This window comes from Hemicordylus capensis, chromosome 17 (genome assembly GCF_027244095.1).
Source record: "Hemicordylus capensis ecotype Gifberg chromosome 17, rHemCap1.1.pri, whole genome shotgun sequence".
Taxonomy (NCBI): domain Eukaryota; kingdom Metazoa; phylum Chordata; class Lepidosauria; order Squamata; family Cordylidae; genus Hemicordylus; species Hemicordylus capensis.
The window spans coordinates 12,127,241-12,148,509 of record NC_069673.1 but is presented as its reverse complement, the minus strand read 5'-3'; the positions used below and the strand labels follow the sequence as shown (position 1 = coordinate 12,148,509).

Here is a 21,269-nt window from a genome sequence, read left to right as displayed (position 1 = left end):
AAGGAGAGCCCACCCCTGCATGAGGCAGGTAGTTCCACTGTCCAACAGCTCTCCCAGTCAGGAAATACCTCCTAATGTCTAGCTTAAATCTGCTTTCTTGTAGATTGTCAACCCATTGGCCCTAGTCCTGCCCGCAGTAGGCGTATGTGGATGCCTTTCGCATTTGAAGGTGGGCCTCATATCCCCATGTAGACTTCCCTTCTCTAGGCTAAACATGCCCAGCCCCTTTCCTCATAAGAAAGTGAATGCTTTCCTATGATTTGGCTCCACCATGTACCACAGTTCTGACAAAGGTGGTCAGGGACCCACTGGATCTCTGCACATTTAAATGACAACAATAAAACAGTGATCTATTCTCATAGCTTTAGTATACCTTTAGAGGTTTGTCTGCTCTTTTCAGCTGATATTAAGCTGCTTGTGTGAAAATGAGAACCACAGTCTCTTTTCTGCCTTGTTTTAGCCCTTGGTTTCCACTTTGTTTTCCCTGATTCTGAAGCCCGAAAGCTGGCAATTTCCAGTTCTTTTGCCTCCAAACAAAGGTTATCTCTCCAAATCCAAGGAAATACATTTGAACTTTCCTATACTTTGAGTACTCCAGAAATACCAAGCAATTCTATGCCCTGAGCAAACGATGACAATCATTTCCATATCGGGAAATTCAAGATGTGGGAATCCTTTTGTCCAATCCACTCTGGTTTCTGAGTGTTTTAAGTTGTGTTCATGTCATGAGGACTAGAAATGAGGATTCTTCTTTTAAATGAAAGTGTAAGCCTTTCCAGATTCTGCTGAATATTCCATGCTGCTCTGAATATTTTCTAACAAAAAACGTATCATGAAGATGACATTTTCTTCCCATTGGACTAGTTCTGCCCTAGTCTAAGCACAAGTCTGAACTGTTGTTTTCTGCCCTGGTGTGCTTGAAGTTATATCCTCAGCCAGCTGACATAAAGCTCCATATAATAATTTGGGTCAAAATAAGATGATGGGGAAGGAAGGACACACCGGGAGAAAGCACTAGAGACTTCAGCGCTTTTCCAAAGAGAGAATCCAAGAGAACTTCATGCAGTCAGAAATGGCCAGTGATGATGTACGACATAGCACTTGATCATTGCCGCCTTTTGCATCCTGACCGCTGTCTCTTTCTGCCAGTACGATTAGACTGGACAGCCGAGGGAGCCAGTTCCAGGATAGACGATCCACATGGGGGTCCTTGGCATGCTAACCCAGACAGTGAAGACGGCCAGCTCATGATGGTGGGGCTGCCAGTGGCTAAAAGACTGAGGCTGAACGCAGAGGAACACCCTCTCCGCAGCCTGGCCACGTGTGTTGGGAAGAGGCAATAATCTTTCAGGGGGCTGAGGTGCATCCTGATGCTCTTGATCACAGGTACAGAACGACCACCACGTAGATCACCCAACTGACCGAAATGAAGAGGCCAAAAAGCAGGCTGAACAGGACGAGGGAGCGTGCTTTCTGGGAGGCTGCCTTGGCTTGGATGAGGTCTCCACGGTTCAGAGCGGCTCGTGTCTAAAGTTGGGGAGAACATCGGAATGAATATGAAACATCTGCTGGCAGTGAGTTCCATAAATTATTTGTAATCATCTGGCTAACCGAGATTCAGAAAATTCGCAGGTGGAGTGGCTGGATCAGTTCCGGACGTGCGCAACACTACCCACCCACCCCACCCCACCCAAAAAGTCACGTGCCACCTACCTCATGGGAATAGACCAAGGCAACCACTCCGGTCAGCAGGCAGCAGAAGAGCAGCACCAGCACAGATTCCACCAGATAATCTTTCGGCGGGGGCCTCTGGTCAGCCTCAAGAGGAATCTCGCTGAACCCGGGTGCATTGTACTGCAAGACAAAATGGCTGCGAGTCAGTCCCTATTAACCCCGGTTAGGGGCGATAGACTTTGCTCTTCTTTCACGGGTGCTTTTCAAGGAGCTACCCAAGGGGACCCGGTCATAAATAAGCCAGCATCGTGATGCTGCCAGATAGAGTCAGACCCTTGGCCTATCGAGCTCAGTCTTGTCTACACTGACGGGCAGCAGCTTCTCCAAGGTTCCAGGCAGGAGTCTCTCTCAGCTCTATCTTGGAGATGCTGCCAGGGAGGGAACTGGGAACCTTTTGCATGCAAGCACGCAAGTGCTCTTCCCAAAGCGACCCAGAGAAGCAGAGGAAAAGACAAGGGAAGAAGGGACGCATTGGAAACCACGCTCTGCGCTCAAAGAACCCAGTGACGTACAATGGTGGAGAGATAGGACCCAGGAAGCATGTGGGGCAGTGAATGCCAGGCTTGCTGGAGAGAGGCTGGCTGGTAGAAGATGGGTCCTTGCCCAGGAAGGCTGGTCTGGCACGCCGGATACAGCAAGTGGAGAGCCTTTGGGTCAGGAGGGGAATAGGGCGGAGGGTCCTCCACGAAACCAGGGTTGGGGGTCCCAGCGGCTGGCCCGGGGTCTGGCCCTGTCCGCAGGGTGGGCTTGAGCTGGGCGTTGGGGCCGGTGGTTTCAGGCGGGGCTGTCCTCAGCACAGAGGGTTGGGGGCCCCCCTCTTTTCTGTCCCCTCCTCTTCCGTGATCTGGGGGGGCGCCCTGGGTCGGCCCCGGGTCGTCTTCCATGGCCGCTCCGCTGAAGGCGCTCCCAAGAACTTCTTCCATGGGTCGACCAGGAGTCAAAAACTGGGCCTGCAGCAAAAGAGAAGCAACACCCCAAGATGGAGCTGTCGAGCCACAAACGGGGGCAGATGAAGCTTTTTTGCCACCCCTAGGCAATAAGGTTTTTGCCGCCATTTGCCCTTGAACAAAAACGGTTTGCCTTTTTAAAAATAAGGTGGGGGGGGGGCCTTTCTCATCCACCCTTGCAGAGAGGGGCAGCAAAATTTGAGGGGCTAAATTTGCTGCCCCTCAAATTATGCCGCCCTAGGCAAATGCCTACGCTGCCTCTCTGTTCATCCGCCACTGGCCAGAAAGCCAACAATGTCATGTGAGGACGAAGCGAGAACTCCTAGTCCAGCTTACGATCCCTGACAGTGGTTGGCCAACTGACAAACAGGGGTGGGTGGGTAAAAGCAGCCCTTTCTTCAAGATCTGGGAGAAGTCACTGCCAAACTGTGGAGTCAATACTGAGCTAACGGGACCAAGGGCCTCACTCTTATAAGGCAGCGTCTTGTGGGGTTTCCAAACGGACATTGGCTATTCAGAAATGCAATGCGTGGCCCTTTGGGAGGGAACCAAGGTTTTCCAGTGGGCCCTTCCCTTTCGTCCCTTTGAGGACATTCCCTAGAGAGCATCTGCTTTGCCCGCAGAAGGTTCCTAAGTTCCCTCCCTTGTAGCACCTCCAACTTTGGGCCGAGAGAGACTCCCACCAGCTGCTGCCGGTCCGTGTCGTAGACAGTACGGAGCTAGCCGGACCAAGGGTCTGGCTCAGTAGAAGGCAGCTTCCTAGGTTCTTATGCCCCTGCTTGTTTGGAGAGGGGCGACTCGCCCTGTGGGAAGACACATGTCTGGCTTATGCTGACCTGTCTAAGGAGATGGGACGGGGTTTTGTGCAGCTGTCTTGGCTGAGCCTTTGGGGAAGGGGGTCTGTGCTGATGTTACCTGGCTCTGCCGGCACGCCCTCTCCTCCTCAGCGCCCTTCGCTCCAGGCCCGGCATGGCGAGCCGCCCTCCGGCCTGCCTTCCATTTCTCCAGCTGTCCCCCAAACTGGGAGGGAGAGCTGGGCTCGGCACACACACGTCCCCAGAGAGCGACTCGTCCCTCAGCTCGGATTCGGTTTTATTAATAATTGACGGGCATGTTTGCAGATGGCTGTGTACCGAAGGCCAGTGGGAGCAGCGCCCGTGCCATGAAGTTCCTGGCCAGGCCGGGCTGTACCAGTATCTCCCTGCCCTGCTGTGGCGTGTGAGCTGGCCGGGGGGCAAAGGCCAGATGCAATCAGATCAGCCTCTCTCTCTCTCTCTCTCTCTCCTACTGGAGTGCACACACTGACTGTTTCTGCCTGCCAGGGCCAGCTCTATCTATGGGGAGGCACTTCTGGGGAGGCAGGGAGGAGGGGGAGCCCCAATGGGACCAGCCCCAGAGCCCTTTGATCTGTCAACAGTGGCTGAGCCAAGTATTTGCCTGGGACGGCGGCCGTGCAGACCAAGGGAGAAGGAGGCTCTTCCTGCCACTCATGGTTCAGACAACGAATGCTCTTGTGGCGGCTAAAGTTGCCATGCCCCCTGGAATTTTGGGATTCACCCGGATTTTAAGCATCTCACCCGGATTGCTGAGTCCACGGATTGCAGCTTTCGTTTTAAAAACAAAAAGGGAAAGAAAGCTAAGCTCCAGCCCTTGTAGAAGCGGAGTGATGGAGCAAAACGTGCAGTCACTCTTCTGCCCCCAAATTCTTTTCAAGCCAGTTTCCATAATTTTGGGATTCACCCGGATTTTAAGCATCTCACCCGGATTGCTGAGTCCACGGATTTCAGCTTTCGTTTTAAAAATGAAAAGGGGGAAAAAGCTAAGCTCCAGCCCTTGTAGAAGCGGAGTGATGGAGCCAAACGTGCAGTTGCTCTTCTGCTCAGAAATTATTTTCCAGCCAGTTTACATGATATGCAAATAAGGCCCCCGGATTTGGACAGCCAGAATCTGGCAACCTTTGTGGCTGGCCCGGCTCAGCTGCTCAGGGCCCAACTTCAGCTGGGCTCAGCCGCTCAGGGAGGCCCTCCCAGGTGACGGCCGGTTCTTCAGCTTTTAACACCAACTACCCAGATTGGTTTCATCTCCTTTAAATATGGTTGTTTTTCAGTGTCGTTTTCAGGATTTTGAAACACAGATTGCTACGGTCTGCTTGAAGGCTTGGGGCAGGAGGAGAGGATGAGGGCAGGCAGGGGGCCTGGATTGTGCATGCATGCATGACCGGATGCATCTCCATTTTTAGCCTGCTTTCCAGTAGGCTTATGAGATCCCCTGGCATCCCATGTGTCTGTGTGTCCGTCTGTGTGTCCATCTCCCTAAAGGGCTCACACTCTAAAAAGTGTGTGGGGCCGGATAGGGCCAGTCGCTCCCCGCTTTCAATCAAGAGAATCATCACCACTTCTAAAGAGGTGTCTCTTTGCTCCGTTAGCAGGGGGCTGGTGTGTGCTTGCATGGAGGTATTAGATACAGGTTGCTCCCAAGGAGAAGAGACCAGGATGATGGGAGGATTCAGCTAAGTTGGGGAACCCAGCAGAACACCAATCCAACTCTCCCTCCCCCTGCAGTGACTGTGGCATGAAGGGACACCTTTTCACCTTGATTCCAAACCATGCTTTATTGGCTGCCACGGGATTGGTCTCTGGACAGCTCACGCAAGAAAATTAGTCTCCACCTGGCATCCAGGATGACATGAGTAGGGGAGCAGGGGAGCCTTGCTGCTGAGAATACTCCGCAAGTGGGGCTGCCCCTAACCCTAACCCTGCTGCCAAGCCGACCCTCCCGCTTCTGTCACTTTCTAGGGAGAGGGACCAGTACTTGGCCAAAGAGCCTAGGACAGGCACCCCCAAACTGCGGCCCTCCAGATGTTGCTGAACTACAACTTCCAGCATACCCAGCCACAAAAAATTGTGTCTAGGGATGCTGGGAGTTGTAGTGTCACTCACTACTGCTGTACCAAATTTGGTTCAGATCAGTTAGACAGTCCACAAGAGAGTGGCTACAAACAGGGAGACTGCGCATGTGCAACGACTATGGGCAAGAGAGTGGCTACAAACAGGGAGACTGCGCATGTGCAATGACGATGGGCAAGAGAGTGGCTACAAACAGGGAGACTGCGCATGTGCAATGACGATGGGCAAGAGAGTGGCTACAAACAGGGAGACTGCGCATGTGCAATGACGATGGGCAAGAGAGTGGCTACAAACAGGGAGACTGAGCATGTGCAATGACGATGGGCAAGAGAGTGGCTACAAACAGGGAGACTGAGCATGTGCAATGACGATGGGCAAGAGAGTGGCTACAAACAGGGAGACTGCGCATGTGCAATGACTATGGGCAAGAGAGTGGCTACAAACAGGGAGACTGCGCATGTGCAACGACTATGGGCAAGAGAGTGGCTACAAACAGGGAGACTGAGCATGTAAAATGACTATGGGCAAGAGAGTGGCTACAAAGAGGGAGACTGAGCATGTGCAATGACGATGGGCAAGAGAGTGGCTACAAACAGGGAGACTGAGCATGTGCAACGACTATGGGCAAGAGAGTGGCTACAAACAGGGAGACTACGCATGTGCAACGACGATGGGCAAGAGAGTGGCTACAAACAGGGAGACTGCGCATGAGCAACGAAAGCCCTACACTCGTTGATGGATATGGCAAAGCGATACTGCACCGGACTCCGCTTCCCGCCATGCTCTGCGCCCCGCCTGCCCGTTCCGGCGGGTGCCCCCACCCGCGCGAGGCCTGCTGGGGGATGTGGTTCCCCTCCCGGGCCACGGGCTGCTGCTGGCCCTGATGGTCGGCGTCCATGGCTTCCGCGGGCAGCAGCAGCCTCAGCCTCTTGGGCGCTGCCGGGGAGGCAGAGCGGCCGCACCCGCGGCCTTTCCTGATCGGAGTCAGCGGAGGCACCGCCAGCGGCAAGGTAGGAGCCCCCCCTGCTCTAATTTGCAGGGGCGGGGGGAGATTGCGGGGCGGGGGGAGATGCATGCCGGGGCAGGGCAGGAATCGCGGCTGCATTGCAAAATGCGCCCCCTCGCTTGCATTGCAAAATGCGCCCCCTCCTGGGGGCGTCGGCTGTGCTGCTGCCTCTCTGGGCTGGCCTTCCTCCATCCAGCCTGCAATGGTGGTAGCACTCCTTGGGCCCCAAGACTCTTCGCAGCTCAGGAACGCCTCGCAAACTCTCCAGGCTTTGCACTTGCAAACGATCCTCCTCCTGCAGGGTGGAGTCCTGCTCAGCCAAGAATGAAACCTGTCCTCCCTTGCAGGTGTGTTGGTGTGAGTGAGCTCTGTGCAGGAATCTCCCTTGCTGGGTCTGATTGCGATAGCTTCCTATTCCTTGCCTCGTTTCCCTTTAAATCACAGGGACATAGGAAGCTGAATACTGAGTCAAACGCTTGGCCCATCTAGCTCAGTATTTTTTGCACGGACTGGCAGCGGCTTCTCCAAGGTTGCAGGCAGGAGTCTCTCTCTTGGAGATGCTGCCAGGGAGGGAACTTGGGAGCCTAGATGCTCTTCCCAGAGCAGCCCCATCCCCGTCAGGGGAAGATCTTGCAGTGCTCTCACACATGTGGTCTCCCATTCAAATGCAGACTAGGGTGGATACTGCTTAGCAAAGGGGACAATTCATGCTTGCTACCAAAAGACCAGTTGAGGAAGGGATGAAATGAATCAGTTCCTCCAGCAGACAAAAACCAAAAAGTGCATCCAGATTCCTCATTTCAATTCCTTTTATGGCTTTCTTAATCAATAATTTTTTATTATTTATTTATTTATTATTATTTACACAGTCAGACAGATGTTATTGACTGGTTTGTTTTTATCCAGACATCGAGTCCTTCCCAAGGACCTGAGATGGCTGAATTTTATCATCAATACTGTTGGTTATTATAGATATCGTCGCAAAATATAGGCTGTTCCCAGTAAAGTTGCTTTTTGTAATTGGCTGATGGTGATTTCTGTGACCCCTATGGTGTTGAGATGCTCTTCAAGTTGTTTTGGAATTGCACCTAGGGTGCCAATTACCACTGGGATCATTTTGGTCTTTTATTATTTATTATTATTATTTTCTTGTTTACACAGTCAGACAGGTGTTATTGACTAGTTTATTTTATCCAGACATTGAGTCCTTCCCAAGGACCTGGGATAGCTGAATTTTATTGTCAATTGTTATAGATATCGTTGCAGAATATAGGCTGTTCCCAGTCGAGTTGCTTTTTGTAATTGGCTGGTGGTGATTTCTCTGGCCCCGATGGTGCTGAGGTGCTCTTCACGGTCTTTTGGAACTGCACCCAGGGCGCCAATTACCACTGGGATGATTTGGGTCTTTTTCTGCCACAGCCTTTCAATTTCAATTTGTAGATCTTTGTATTTGGTGATTTTTTCTATTTCTTTTTCTTCTATTCTGCTATCCCCTGGTATTGCTATGTCACTTATTTTAACTTGTTTTTCTTTCTTCTCGACTACAGTTATATCTGGTGTATTGTGTGGCAGATGTTTGTCTGTTTGTAGTCGGAAGTCCCATAATATTTTTACATCTTCATTTTCTTCAACTTTTTCAATTTGATGGTCCCACCAATGTTTGGCTACAGGTAGCTTGTATTTTTGGCAGATGTTCCAGTGTATCATCCCTGCTACCTTGTCATGCCTTTGTTTGTAGTCAGTCTGTGCGATCTTTTTACAACAGCTGATTAGGTGGTCCACGGTTTCATCTGCTTCTTTACAAAGGCGGCACTTGCTGTTTGTGGTTGATTTTTCAACTTTGGCTCTTATTGCATTTGTTCTTAGTGCCTGTTCTTGTGCAGCCAGTATTAAACCGTCTGTTTCTTTCTTCAAGTTGCCATTCTTAAGCCATTGCCAGGTCTTGATGATGTCTGATTTTCCACTTATATTGTGCAAATATTGACAATGCAGGGGCATATTTATCCATTTTTCTGCTCAGTTCTTGACTTGTTCTTTCTTGTAGGCCTGCTTTGTTTCATTGGTGTTGAATAGTTTCTCGTTCTTGACCATTTGAAGTGCATCTTCTTCACTGTCCCTTATATATTCTGCAAGGCCTCTTTTCTCCTCCTCTACTGTTTGATGGACTTGCAGCATTCCTCTTCCACCTGAGCTGCAAGGGAGGTATAGCCTATCTACATCACTGCGGGGGTGCAGGGCATGATTGATGGTCATGATTTTCCTGGTCTTACAATCTAGCGTCTCTAGCTCTGCCTGGGTCCAGTCTATTATTCCTGCAGTGTATCTGATAACAGGTATAGCCCAGGTGTTTATGGCTTGTATGGTGTTCCCGCCATTGAGTTTGGACTTGAGGATTTTTCTAACTCTCCTGATGTATTCACTTCCAATTTTTCTTTTAACTTCAGTGTGTGCGATGTTATCAGCCTGGAGGATGCCCAAGTATTTGTAATGTTCTTTCTCTTCCAGGTTCTTGATGTTGCTTCCATTGGGCTGTTCTATTCCTTCTGTTTTTGTTATTTTCCCTCTGTTCATTATTAATGCAGCACACTTGTCTAGTCCAAACTCCATTGCTATATCGCTACTGAATATACAGACAGTGTTTAGCAGTGATTCAATTTCTGACTGGGACTTTGCATACAACTTCAGATCGTCCATGTACAGCAGATGGTTGATTTTACTGGATGTTTTAGATGTTTGGTATCCGAGGCCTGTTTTGTTTAGTATTTGTGAAAGTGGGGTCATGGCGATTACAAACAACGGAGGGGATAGTGAGTCCCCTTGGAAAATGCCTCTTCTAATGCTAACCTGTCCAAGTGTCTCGCCATTGATTGTTAACTGTGTACTCCACATGCTCATTGCTTTTTTAATAAATATCTGAATGTTTTTGCTGACACCAGCTGTTTCTAAACATTTTAGTATCCATGTGTGAGGCAATGAATTGAAGGCTTTCTTGTAGTCAATCCATGCAACACTTAGATTTGTTTTTCTTCTCTTGCAATTTTCTAAAATCATTTTGTCAATCAGCAGCTGGTCTTTTGTGCCTCTGGTGTTTGGGCAATTTCCTTTCTGTTCAGCTGGAAGCTGTTTGTTAGTTAATAAGTGTTGCATCACTTCATCTGCTATTATTCCAGTTAATAATTTGAACATGGTTGGCAGGCAGGTTATCGGTCTATAATTACTTGGAACTGCACCTTTTGCTGGGTCTTTCATGATGAGATGAGTTTTCCCAGTTGTTAGCCATTGTTCAATATCACCTCCTTGCAGAATGTGATTGAACTGTTTTGATAGTTGTTTATGAAGGCTTGTTAGGTGTTTAAGCCAAAAGCCATGCAGTTCATCGTCGCCTGGCGCAGTCCAATTTTTAATTTTCTTTGCTCTTTCACTTATTAATTCTGGTGTTATTATTAGATCTTGCATTTGTTGGTTACATTTTTTGACCTCTTTCATCCAGCCTGCTTTTTTATTATAATCTATTGGATTATCCCATAATTTTTGCCAGAATTGCACTGTTTCTTCTTTATTTGGTGTTTGTACGTTTCTTGCAGTTTCTCCTTCTATGCTTTGGTAAAAACTCTTTCAATTTACTAGCATCTGATCTGAGCCTGGAGATTTTATTTTCTAATCTAATCTTCCATTTAGTTGATGTACTGCTTTCTTTTTTTACAGGTCCACTGATCTTATATCCGAGCTCTTGTGTTGTTATTGTTGCTGCACTGTACATTAGTTGGTTTGTTTCTTGCAAATTATTGGTTGTTGTTTCTGCAAGTGCAGCATTGACGTCTTTTAATGCCTGAGCAAGTTGTTTTTTGGCAACTGTTTTTAGAGCTGGAAGTCGAACCCTGGTGGTTGTTTGGTTCATGTGCTCAGTTATTTTTTGCTTTAGTTCTTGTTGCTTTTCTGTTAAACGGCATTTGGGTTTTTGAGGTGAAGACAAAGGGGAGGTTGCCTCGTTTTGATTTTTGAAACAGTTCAGCAACAGTGGCATCCTCGATTTCCAACACCTCCTCCACCTGCGCCTGAGCAACTGCTTCAGTTGGTGGTAATTCTTCTTCCATATCTTGAGCCTGTGTTGCTCTTTGCAGTTCTTCCAGCTCAACTCCTGTGAATACTTTATTTCTTATTATGAATCTTCTCTGGTCTGTTAGCCTTTGTTCTGTTATTTCTGTGTCTGGATGCTTCTCTTTCCAAATTTGGTACATTCTTTTTAAATAACCTCTTCTAGTTGGACTAGACTTGTAATAGCAAATCATTATTTCCTTGTTGGCATTTTTCGTATATATTTTTTCGACTAAGCAACGTTTCTTCCAGTAACCTTGCAATCTCCAGCCCCGAGAGGATGGTGGTGGGTTAAGTTAGGGTGTGATCAGAACACTATCAGAAGGTGTCCCGTGTGCAAGGTACACATAGATGTCACTCACTCTTGAGATCTGATTCTCAGTTTTGTTTGTTCTTCAGTGGCCAACATGACAGCAGCCCTTTGCCAGCGTTAAGGACCCACCAGGGCTGCTGTGCCACTTGAAAGGCAGTTTTGAGTGTTCAGCTGCCTGTAAGAGGTTTTACGTCATTCGGCGGCAGCCCTGGTGAGTCCCTCACATGGACAGAGGGCTGCCCATCCTATTGGTCAATTTAATAGGTACGTAAACAGGAAGGGGAATGTACACCTGGAAGTAAAATGTTGGCATGCTGATATTGGCAGGGTGAGTGGGGTAGCCTTGGATGTGGGTGCAGATCCCAGCAGAGGCATGAAGTTTTTTGGGTCCCCTTAGTCAGATCTCTCTCTCTCTTTCTCTGTGTGCCTAGCCTGAGAATCATCACTTGTCTTAAATGGGGCGTACCTTTGGGTTAGGTGAAAATGCAAGTCAGAGGCCTGCTGTATCCCTGGAAAATTGAGGGAAAGGAACCCAGGACGAGAGAGCCATTGTGGTGTTGGGATTCGGACCGGGGAGACCTGGTTCAAATTCCCCTTCAGCCGAAAAAAGGTTGTCCTTGTGGGAGGCTGCCTGACCTTTACTGATCTGCTTCCCTCCCAAGTCAACGGTATGTGAGAAGATCATGGAGCTTCTGGGTCAGAACGAAGTGGACCACCGCCAGCGGAAAGTCGTCATCCTCAGCCAGGACCGGTTCTATAAGGTGCTCACGGCAGAGCAGAAAGGCAAAGCCCTGAAGGGACAGTACAACTTTGATCACCCAGGTATGGATCTGGGGGCCCATCCTCTGGGTATGCCAGAGGATGGGGGTAACTTTCTGGGGGTAATTTTCAGACCGCTTGGGGAGGACTTGGGGATGATTTGGAAGCTTACCGGAGTCCTTAAAGGAGATCAGTCCATGCAGAGCATGTGGCATAGAATAGGAACATAGGAAGTTGCCATATACTGAGTCAGACCCTTGGTCCATCTAGCTCAGTATGGTCTACACAGATTGGCAGTGGCTTCCCCAAGGTTGCAAGCAGGAGTTTCTCTCTCAGCCCAACCTGGAGATGCTGTCAGGGAGGGAACACTAGAACCATCTGAATGTAAAAAATTGGGTGGGGCACAAAATGGCTCCTTTTCTGAAATCAGTGGCTGGAAATGATCTTGTAGGTCATTTCTGGCCACCCTGACACTGCAGGTACTCGAAATTGCCCCATATGTTGAGGTCAGGTGTCAGTTTCCTGAGTGCGGCTACGCAGAACCGTGGGTGTTGCATGGGATCCTGTGTGGTGTCCTCAAACATGGTCACCGTCTTGATGTGGAAATAGGCTCGAATCCTGCATGGGGAACATCTCCACAAACATCATATGTGACTTGAGTCAAAGACTGAGCTCCTCTGTCCCTGTTGGGATCCTTAGCCACACTTATTTGCATTTATGCAGATGCGTTTGACAACGAGTTGATGCAAACGACCTTGAAGAATATTGTGGATGGCCAAACGGTTGAGGTTCCAACTTATGATTTTGTGACGCATTCCAGGTTCGTCTTAAGTTTCTTGCCTTCTATGCAAAATACTGTCAGTTTTAACTAGCTCAGTTGTGCAAGGAAATTGTGATTTATTTATTTTTAAGTGGGCTCTTGTGTGATCTATGACCACTACAAATATTTATGTACCACTTTCCAAAAAAAAAAAAAAGTTCTTAAAGTGGTTTACATTAAAAAAACAAGAAATAAATAAGATGCTTCCATGCCCCCAAAGGGCTCACAGTCTAAAAAGAAGTAATTTGAAAACTGAGTCAAGCAACCGGTTCTAAAAACGTTCAAACCTCAAATTACACTTGAAAATGCATTTCTGCCTTTGCTAACAGCAAGTGGCAGCTCCATTAAAATGTGAGGTGTGGAATTTCAGCACAAAACTGCAGGCCTTCCACATGTGTTTTGCTGGTCCATCTTTCCTGTCCCGCTCCTGTCATATCTGATCCTGTCCACTGCAGGCTTCCTGAGACAACGGTGGTCTACCCAGCAGATGTGGTCCTTTTTGAGGGGATTCTGGTATTCTACAACCAAGACATCCGGGACATGTTTCACCTCCGCCTCTTTGTCGACACTGACTCGGATGTCAGGCTTTCTCGGAGAGGTAACTTTCTCGGTCCTTCATTTGGTCCCAAAGATGAGAGAGCAAAGGAGCATGGAGCACCCCACTTGCTCCTTCCCACTTTCTCATGCTCCTGACCAAGCTTTATCATGCACTTCCTATTTTCACCACTCTAAGGAGCAAGACTTTTGCCACCACCAAGTCCACGCCATTTGGTTCCCCTAACACAGGGCTGGCAAAGTTGGCCTTCCAGCTGGTGTTGAACTACAATTCCCATCATCCCCAGCCACAATAAATTGGGAGGGCCAACTTTGCCCACCCCTGCCCGAACAGGATAAAGCGAGTGGTGGGCTGTACGTCGCCATGATTCCAACCACCCAGACTGGTCCTGGCTACCTTCTGTGGTCTTCAGAGCTTCAGATACAATAAAACTCAAACTGGCCTTTTGGTTTCTTCTTCTAGTTCTTCGGGATATGAAGCGGGGAAGGGACCTGGAGCAGATCTTGACCCAGTACACGACGTTTGTCAAGCCTGCCTTTGAAGAGTTCTGTTTGCCGGTACCAAAAGCTTTCTCCTCTCAAACCTTGTCCAGTAAGAGCATGGAAGGTTGGTGGAGAGGGAAGGAGGGATTCTCTCTGGGTGTATTCAGGCAGTTGCAAGCAACCTCAGGTGACCTGTTGGTGTCGGGGGAAAAACCTTTCATGTGTGTGTGTGTCTTCTTTCTGAAAATGGCTGTTTCACTCTCCAAACATTGCAGCAAGGATATCTAGGTTCTGCAACCAGGACATTAAGTATATTGCATTAAGTATTGCATTAAGTACATCTGCAGAAACCATGCTCATTTTGTGAAACCTCTTTGACTTGCAAGATAAAGGTTTTGGAGAGAAGTTGAATCTTTCAGTAAGGGCCTGTTTGAGCCTCAAGCCCAAACAATACACTGTGGGGAGATGTAATCCATGCCTTTCCCCTCGTGTATGGAGGAAATTCATAGGAAGCTACCATATACTGAGTCAGACCATTGGTCTATCTAGCTCAGTATTGTCTACCCAGACTGGCAGCGGCTTCTCCAAGGTTGCAGGCAGGAATCTCTCTCTGCCCTGTCTTGGAGATGCTGCCAGGGAGGGAACTTGAAACCTTATTCTCTTCCCAGAGCGGGAAGATCTTGCAGTGCTCCCACATCAAGTCTCCCTTTCATATGCAACCAGGGCAGACCCTGCTTAGCTATGGGGGCAAGTCATGCTTGCTACCACCAGACCAGCTCTCCTCTGCTAGCAGCTTGCAGTGAAAGGAGTTGAGGGCACAGTTTGTCGCTCTCAGCCACAGATGCTTGAGTCAGCATCTTCCCTTAATCAGCTGCCAAGGCAGACGACTCGCTCAAAGCCCTGGCTGGCAGTGTGCAAATGCTATTATGACTGAATAGAATAATCATGCTAATACTAGATTAAGTTTAATCTAGATTAAATACTAGATTATGCATGAATAAGAATTGGCTGGCTTTCATGTGATGGTCGTGAAGGGCTGTTGCAGACTCCTCAAATAGCCCTGACATTGCTCTGAGCTTGCAGTTGTAGACAGCATGACCCCCAGTTTCTCTAGTCATGACAAGGGAGGAAATCTGGCCTTGTGGTAGCAAGCATGAATTGTCCCCTGGTTTGGAGAAAGGGAGACCACATGTGAGCTGGTCTTGTGGTAGCAAGCATGACTTGTCCCCTTAGCTAAGCAGGGTCCACTTGGGTTGCATATGAAAGGGAAACTAGAAGTGTGAGCACCATAAGATATTCCCCCTTAGGGGATGGAGCCGCTCCGAAGAGCATCTGAGGTTCCAAGTTCCCTCCCTGGCAGCATCTCCAGGATAGGGCTGAGAGAGATTCCTGCCTGCAACCCCAGCGAAGCCTCTGCCAGTCTGTGAAGACAATGCTGAGCTAGATCGACCAAGGGTCTGACTCAGTATATGGCAGCTTCCCATGTTCCTATGAGCACCGTAAGATATCCCCTCAGGATGGGGCTATTCTGGGAAGAACCTCTTAATGCTTGCATGCAGAGGGTTCCAAGTTCCTTCCCTGGCAGCATCTCCAAGACAGGGCTGAGAGAGAGACTCCTGCCTGCAACCTTGCAGGCAGGGTAGGCAATCCTCAGCTAGATGGACCATGGGTTGGATTCTATAAAGCAGCTTTATATCCCTATGTTCCTACCTGAATGGGCATTCTGGGCTGCTTTAGGAGGCCACAGCAGGCCCAGAGCACAGCCTCATCTTATCCATCACACGTCCATAACGCTGCACATGAGGTCTTCTCACCCTCTCCCACCCCCGCCCATGGCTCAGATGAGATGCTTTGAGTGGTTTCTTCCTAGATTGTGACTCTTCCATTTCTTGTCCGCAGACCAAGAAGTATGCTGATGTGATTATCCCTCGAGGAGTTGACAACATGGGTAAGAGGCTTGCGCCATCTTTTGTGATGTCTTTCCTTCGGTTTTGCTGCTGGAAGCGCGTGTCTCAAAGTCAAACCCAAAATTGCTGGAAAAACCAGAAGGGGCATGATCATGTTCTAAGGGACACATGAACCTCTGACAGAATTGGAGCCATAAGAGTGGTGTAGCCAAGACAACCTTATTTTTATTAGTTTTGACTAGTGTTCACTGTTTAGTGTTGATTAAAAAGATTGATCAACTAAAACAAGGAAACCCCCCCCCCATTATTAAGAACAGAAGAAGAGCCCTGCTGGATCAGGCCCAAGAAAGCCCATCTAGTCGAGCATCCTGATTCGCACAGTGGCCCACCAGATGCCGCTGGAAGCCACAGGCAGGAGTTGAAAGGGGCATGCCCTCTCTCCTGCTATTGCTCCCCTGCAACTGGTACTCAGAGGCATCCTGCCTTTGAGGATGGAGGTGGCCTGTAGCCCTCCGACTAGTAGCCGATGATAGACGCCTCCTGGTTTTAGTGTCATCCCATGAAAACAAACAAAGTCTGCTGGCCAAAGAGGAGGAGAGGTCTCAAGAGGGAGGGAAAAATTTCTCTCTCCACAGCATTTTATAGACCTCTATCTTGTCACCCCTCAGTCCTTTTTCTAAGTTAAAAAGCCCCAGGTATTGTAGCCTCACCTCATAAGGAAGGTGCTCTATGCTCCTGATCATTTTGGTTGCCCTCTTCTGCACCTTCTCCTGTTCTGTAATGCACCTTTTGAGGTATGGTGACCAGAACTGTATACAGTACTCCAAATATGGCCATACCATAGATAAGGGCATTATAATATTAGCAATTTTATTTTCAATCCTCTTCCTAATGATTGCAAGCATGGAATTGGCCTTTTTCACAGCTGCCACACATTGTGTCAGCACTTTCAATGAGCTGTCCACCATGAGCATTTGGAGATTGATTGTTTGAAACTTGGGTCTTAGCTGGAATTGTCAGCTATTCAACAGTTTAAACTTTCTTTCCCGAGCATACAAAAAAGGGAGTAATGCGTACCTTCTCTTCCCATTGGGCTATGTGTGATCAAGAGTGGCTCCTTTCAAGCTTTCCCACACACTTCCCTGCTAAATCCCACACAAAACTCCTATGATACTTGTTTGCGAATTCCTGCTCGCTAATTTCCTTGGTCGCCACCTCTTATGGTGGAGAGTAGGCTTCAAACTGAGGCAACCAGGCTCAGCAGGAATGTGGCCCCTCCCACCCGGCTGACTCACTTCAGCCCTAGCTGCCTGCACCCACTGTGTTTCTCCCGACAAAAGAGAAACTAAACTGAAAGCCACACAGCCACCAAAAAAAGGGCCTGGCAAAAAACAAACACAGACATCCACACTGGGACTTCTCCCCTAAAGAGATACCAGACCCTCAAAATCTCCCCCTCCCCGTTTGTTTTAAGAAGAAAATTTTTTAAAGAAAGGTTCGCAGCCTTCTCAGGTCTTCTGCTCCTCTTCCCAGAATAGGCTTCAAAATTTAAGACTACCCCTTAAAATAGAGATTAAATCCAAGTTATACCTGGATTTACCTGAATTTAAGACAACCCCGATTTCTAACATCAAAGAACTCTGGTGCAGGGGGGAAGGCACTTGAATTAGATTCAGGGAAATCTGATATATTTAAACTGCAGACAGTGAGCAGAGTCATGGGTGCAGCCGGATGCAGAGAACCTTCTCCTCTGTATGTGGATGCTTCACAACTGTTGCCTTAAAGAAGAATGGTTTTTATTTCATTTAGAGAGGGGTGACTGCACTGTCTGTTGCGAAACAGGTGATCAACCCTTAATTTTCCAGATTCAATGAAGATAAACTGATGGATATTGCTCTCCTGTTTGTAAATCTAGACAGACTGGTGATCTGACACACACACCCCAATGCCCACTGATCCCCTCTTTCCCCCTTGATGTCTCTACACAGTTGCGATAAACCTCATCGTGCAACACATCCAGGACATACTTAACGGTGACATCTGCAAGTGGCAACGTGGGACGATGAATGGACACGGCCGCTCATCCAAGAGGCCTTTCCCGGAACAAGCTGACAGCAGTCCTCTGTTAGTTCCTGGCAAACGGACTCACCTGGAGTCCAGTAGTCGCCCTCACTAATGTGGCTGGAAGACCCTGCCTCCTTCGCACCAGCTAGACTCTGGAGAGGTGCCATGGTATCCCTTTGGGGTGTAAAGAATCTGTGCACTCAGGTGGATTATGGCCCTTTTGGGGCATTTGTACAAACGTCTTTCTTTTTTGGCGGGGAGATGGTCCCTTCAGCAGAGGTAAATGTGGTGGTGGTCTTTCTGGCCCTGTCTTTGTTATAGGAAGGAAGCAGATTTAGCTTCCCCTTGCAGAAGCCAGTGATCTCTGCATTTAAAATGGTTCCTCCACCCTTTGTTCTCCTATCAGCTTGGACAGTAACTTAGCCGGTGCTTGTAATAGTGAAGTGTACGTTGTCCTCTTGTTAGTAGGGCTGCTTTTAGTGATCGATTTTAAAGTGTTTTTAAAAGTCACTGCCATTTCCACTTGAAGATTTTTGTACACAAAACATTATTTTGAGAAGAGGGTTAGGGTTGTGAAGGGACGGCTTCATCATTATTCCTTCCTTGAGGTGTGTCGGAGGGTGCTGTTCAGTTCCCAAAAGTTACATTTGCTTTTGAGTTTCCCCCACCTTAGAAGATCAAGCTAGCTTGTTTCCTAACCTTGAGACAAGGCAAAGGGGAAGTGATGAAAAGTTTGCCCTCTGGGTTCTCCAGCACCCAAAGACTCGCTTCTCATAGGGAGCGTGGTTTGACTTGGTAGGAATTAAGACTTAGACTCTCTTGTGATCGCCACACTATTTCCAAACACACGGGTGACTTTTTAAAGCAAAGAATAAGCCCTGTTTTAGCTGGTCCGGCAAAAGAAAATCAGCAGTGCCCTGACGTTGGTGCATGTGGAGTGTAAATGACACTGTAGGGAGCAAGCTGGGGGGTGAAATTGAAGGCCACGGTAGAGTCCTTTATTCTTGACGTTAAAAATGCTTTTTGTATCCAAAAGGAGCGCTGGTGGGGGGAAAGCGGCAGGAGGGGTAAGTGCACCCTCCCCCACCCTTAAAAGAGCCCCCCCCTCCCGTGTTGAACCACGAACCGCCCCTCCGAACGGGTTTGCAGGCCTGCAAACCGGTCCGTGCACATCCCTCAGATCTGGTGCAAGGAGGCAGCCGGCTAACTGCAGCAGGGCTGGAGCAACTTCTGACTGCCCCTTTCCCGGAAGCCCTCTGGAAATAGTTTCCAGTGCAGCACTGCAGTTAGTCGGGAAGAGCCGTTTTGCCTGCTGCCCCGTTTCCACCTTGCCCTGGATGTCATCCAGCAGGACTGACGTCAGAGTCACCAGGCATAGGTTTGCACTGTAAATCCATTGACACCAATGGAACGAGTTAGTGATGGCCAACGCAAACTTCCATTGCTTTCGTGCTGAAGTTAGGCACCTAGGGCTTGCTAACTTGCCTTTTCAGTGTCGTGCATCTTACTGCTTTTAGTCGGGCCTGGGAACTTCTTGCTCGGTACTCCCCAGCTAGCACTTCTGTCCGTCTCCTGTTGCTTAAGCCCCATTTCTCCTGGTGGGGGCTAGGCTTGCTTCTGTCTAAATGCATTTGGGCTTAAAGAGCTAGAAATTGGGTTTTGGTGGTGTGGAAGCATATTTTGGTACTGCAGTTTTTGTGTTCTCTCTGGGTTTGCAGTAAAGGCTGTGATGATTCGGGGGTGGGGGGGGGAAACTAGTTTGTACCAACTGTAAATTTTCTAAAGCAGAACCGACTCCATCAGTTTGCTTGTCTTTATTAATAAACACAACCAAATAACAAAGTGCCACAAAGATGAGTCAGTTTTCATTGATGTGCATCTCTCTGAAAGTAACACTACCAGTATTTATACTGTCACAATGACATGATTAAACACATCTAATTTTTCAACAAAAAAAAGTTCTGAGAGTGGTTTACATCAGGAGCTCATGTTATAAAAAGGAATACAAGAGACACACCAGTGATAGCCACTGGCTGTGAGCCCTTTAGGAAAGTTCACTTTCAAACTATTGACCCTTCAAACTTTTAAACCTTTGACCCATTGCCCCTTTGACCCATTGCCCCTTTGACCCATTGCCCCTTTGACCCATTGCCCCATTGTAACTTTGACCCATTGCCCCATTGCCCCATTGTAACTTTGACCCATTGCCCCATTGCCCCATTGTAACTTTGACCCATTGCCCCATTGCCCCATTGTAACTTTGACCCATTGCCCCATTGCCCCATTGTAACTTTGACCCATTGCCCCATTGTAACTTTGACCCATTGCCCCATTGTAACTTTGACCCATTGCCCCATTGTAACTTTGACCCATTGCCCCATTGTAACTTTGACCCATTGCCCCATTGTAACTTTGACCCATTGCCCCATTGTAACTTCGACCCATTGCCCCATTGTAACTTCGACCCATTGCCCCATTGTAACTTCGACCCATTGCCCCATTGAATACTTAATTTAAAACAGCTTGGAAAATTTGCTGGCTTAAAAAGAAAAAAAACTATCCAAAAAATCCTATAAACACTACCAGTATTTATTTATACTGTCACAATGACATGATTAAACACATCTGATTTTTCAACAAAACAAGTTCTGAGAGTGGTTTACATCAGGAGCTTGTGTTATAAAAAGGAATACAAGAGTCACACCAGTGATAGCCACTGGGAGGGATACTAAACTGGGAAGGACAGGGCACACTCTCTGTCCCCCGATGGGAGGCACCATTTGAAGGTGGTGCCTTCTGCTTAATTATATCTCTGCTGTAACCTTTATGTCACCCTTAGAGGGTGTCTCCAGAGACAGTGTTCCAACATCCCAAAGTGGCGTTCACACAGTCACAAGTAAACGCAGAACGGTTTCCCCCTTGCCTCTCGTGGAAGAGCTGTGAGGATCCCAAAGTTATGGGCGCGGTAACCTTTCCAAGGCCGACTGTTTTTCTCTACTTCAGGAGCAAAACATTTGCTGCACAAAGGAGTGGCAAGAGGGTCAGAATGACAGACCTCTCGGCCATCAGAGTTCCAGCCATTTCGAGTCTTACAGGCCCTTCGCTTGGGTTGGATTGGTTTACTCAGTAGTCTTTATGCATGGAGAAGAGAGGTCATTGTCCTTCATTAGCTGCCAAAGACATGGTTCTCTGGGGGGAAGTGGTTATTTGGATCCATTGCTCGCTCCCTCCCGCTCAGGCGATCAGAGATTCGCTTGCCACTGCCAACGCGGTCAGTTCTCCCTTGGTCGGTGCTCTCATCCATCTATCCATCACCACCCGACTGCTTCACAAGCTAGCGTTTCCTGATCAGGAGGTCCCAGCTGGCCTTCCAGCGCAGATTCTGAAGCTCTGCTTTGGAGAGTGGAGGCTCACCGTAGGTTAGTGGCCGGAACGTGTGGTAGGCAAGGTAGACGGAAGAGAACCAGGCAACCACAAAAGCATTATGCATGCTCTTGGAGAGCTTTGATCTAAAAGAGGGAGAAAAAGACACACACATAAGCCAATTAAGAAAGTTTATCTCGCCCAATGAGCTTTGCCATCTTGATCCCTTCTCACAGAGTCATTTGAGTTAATCTGGACTGTTCCACAGCTGCCAACTCAGCTGTTCTCCGGGTAAGCCCAAGAGCATCTAGACTTTC

At 48.3% G+C, this 21,269-nt stretch overlaps 3 protein-coding genes across 8 annotated transcripts in view; 1 reads left to right on the top strand and 2 right to left on the bottom strand.

Annotated features, from left to right (window-relative positions):
- Positions 1-349: 349 nt before the first annotated feature.
- PRRT1B (proline rich transmembrane protein 1B) lies at positions 350-3,753 on the bottom strand. The gene is made up of 4 exons (XM_053281766.1): positions 3,597-3,753; positions 2,247-2,684; positions 1,714-1,854; positions 350-1,527 (listed from the first exon to the last, which is right to left on the bottom strand). The coding sequence occupies exons 2-4, from the start codon at positions 2,655-2,657 to the stop codon at positions 1,381-1,383; spliced, it is 699 nt and encodes a 232-aa protein (XP_053137741.1). The 5' UTR covers positions 2,658-2,684; positions 3,597-3,753; the 3' UTR covers positions 350-1,380.
- A 2,657-nt stretch (positions 3,754-6,410) lies between these two features.
- On the top strand, positions 6,411-19,441 carry UCK1 (uridine-cytidine kinase 1). Of its 2 annotated transcripts, none has more exons than XM_053282549.1 (7): positions 6,411-6,597; positions 11,664-11,823; positions 12,484-12,580; positions 13,036-13,178; positions 13,599-13,693; positions 15,518-15,566; positions 17,514-19,441. In XM_053282549.1, the coding sequence occupies exons 1-7, from the start codon at positions 6,484-6,486 to the stop codon at positions 17,699-17,701; spliced, it is 846 nt and encodes a 281-aa protein (XP_053138524.1). In that variant the 5' UTR covers positions 6,411-6,483; the 3' UTR covers positions 17,702-19,441. The 2 variants fall into 2 exon arrangements, with proteins under 2 accessions (XP_053138524.1, XP_053138525.1); XM_053282550.1 differs by lacking the exon at positions 6,411-6,597 and adding an exon at positions 6,803-6,940.
- The window catches only part of POMT1 (protein O-mannosyltransferase 1), a 25,042-nt gene continuing 23,161 nt past the window's right edge, over positions 19,389-21,269 (bottom strand). For 4 of the 5 annotated variants that reach the window (XM_053282542.1, XM_053282545.1, XM_053282543.1 and 1 more), the window contains one exon: positions 19,389-21,098. In XM_053282542.1, coding sequence (XP_053138517.1) covers positions 20,924-21,098 — 175 coding nt within the window. In that variant the 3' untranslated portion in view covers positions 19,389-20,923. The remainder of the gene's footprint in view (positions 21,099-21,269) is intronic. The other variant, XM_053282546.1, reaches the window with a different exon arrangement.

Bases quoted from the DNA above. Each gene is read 5' to 3' on its own strand.
- PRRT1B (XM_053281766.1), bottom strand. From the start codon at position 2,657: ATGGAAGAAGTTCTTGGGAGCGCCTTCAGCGGAGCGGCCATGGAAGAC. The intron at 1,855-2,246 runs GTACGTCACTGG...TTTGTCTTGCAG, and splicing joins GGTCCTATCTCTCCACCATT to TACAATGCACCCGGGTTCAG. The intron at 1,528-1,713 runs GTAGGTGGCACG...CCCCAACTTTAG, and splicing joins CCTTGGTCTATTCCCATGAG to ACACGAGCCGCTCTGAACCG.
- UCK1 (XM_053282549.1), top strand. From the start codon at position 6,484: ATGGCTTCCGCGGGCAGCAGCAGCCTCAGCCTCTTGGGCGCTGCCGGG. The intron at 13,179-13,598 runs GTAACTTTCTCG...TTCTTCTTCTAG, and splicing joins TGTCAGGCTTTCTCGGAGAG to TTCTTCGGGATATGAAGCGG. The intron at 15,567-17,513 runs GTAAGAGGCTTG...GTCTCTACACAG, and splicing joins TCGAGGAGTTGACAACATGG to TTGCGATAAACCTCATCGTG.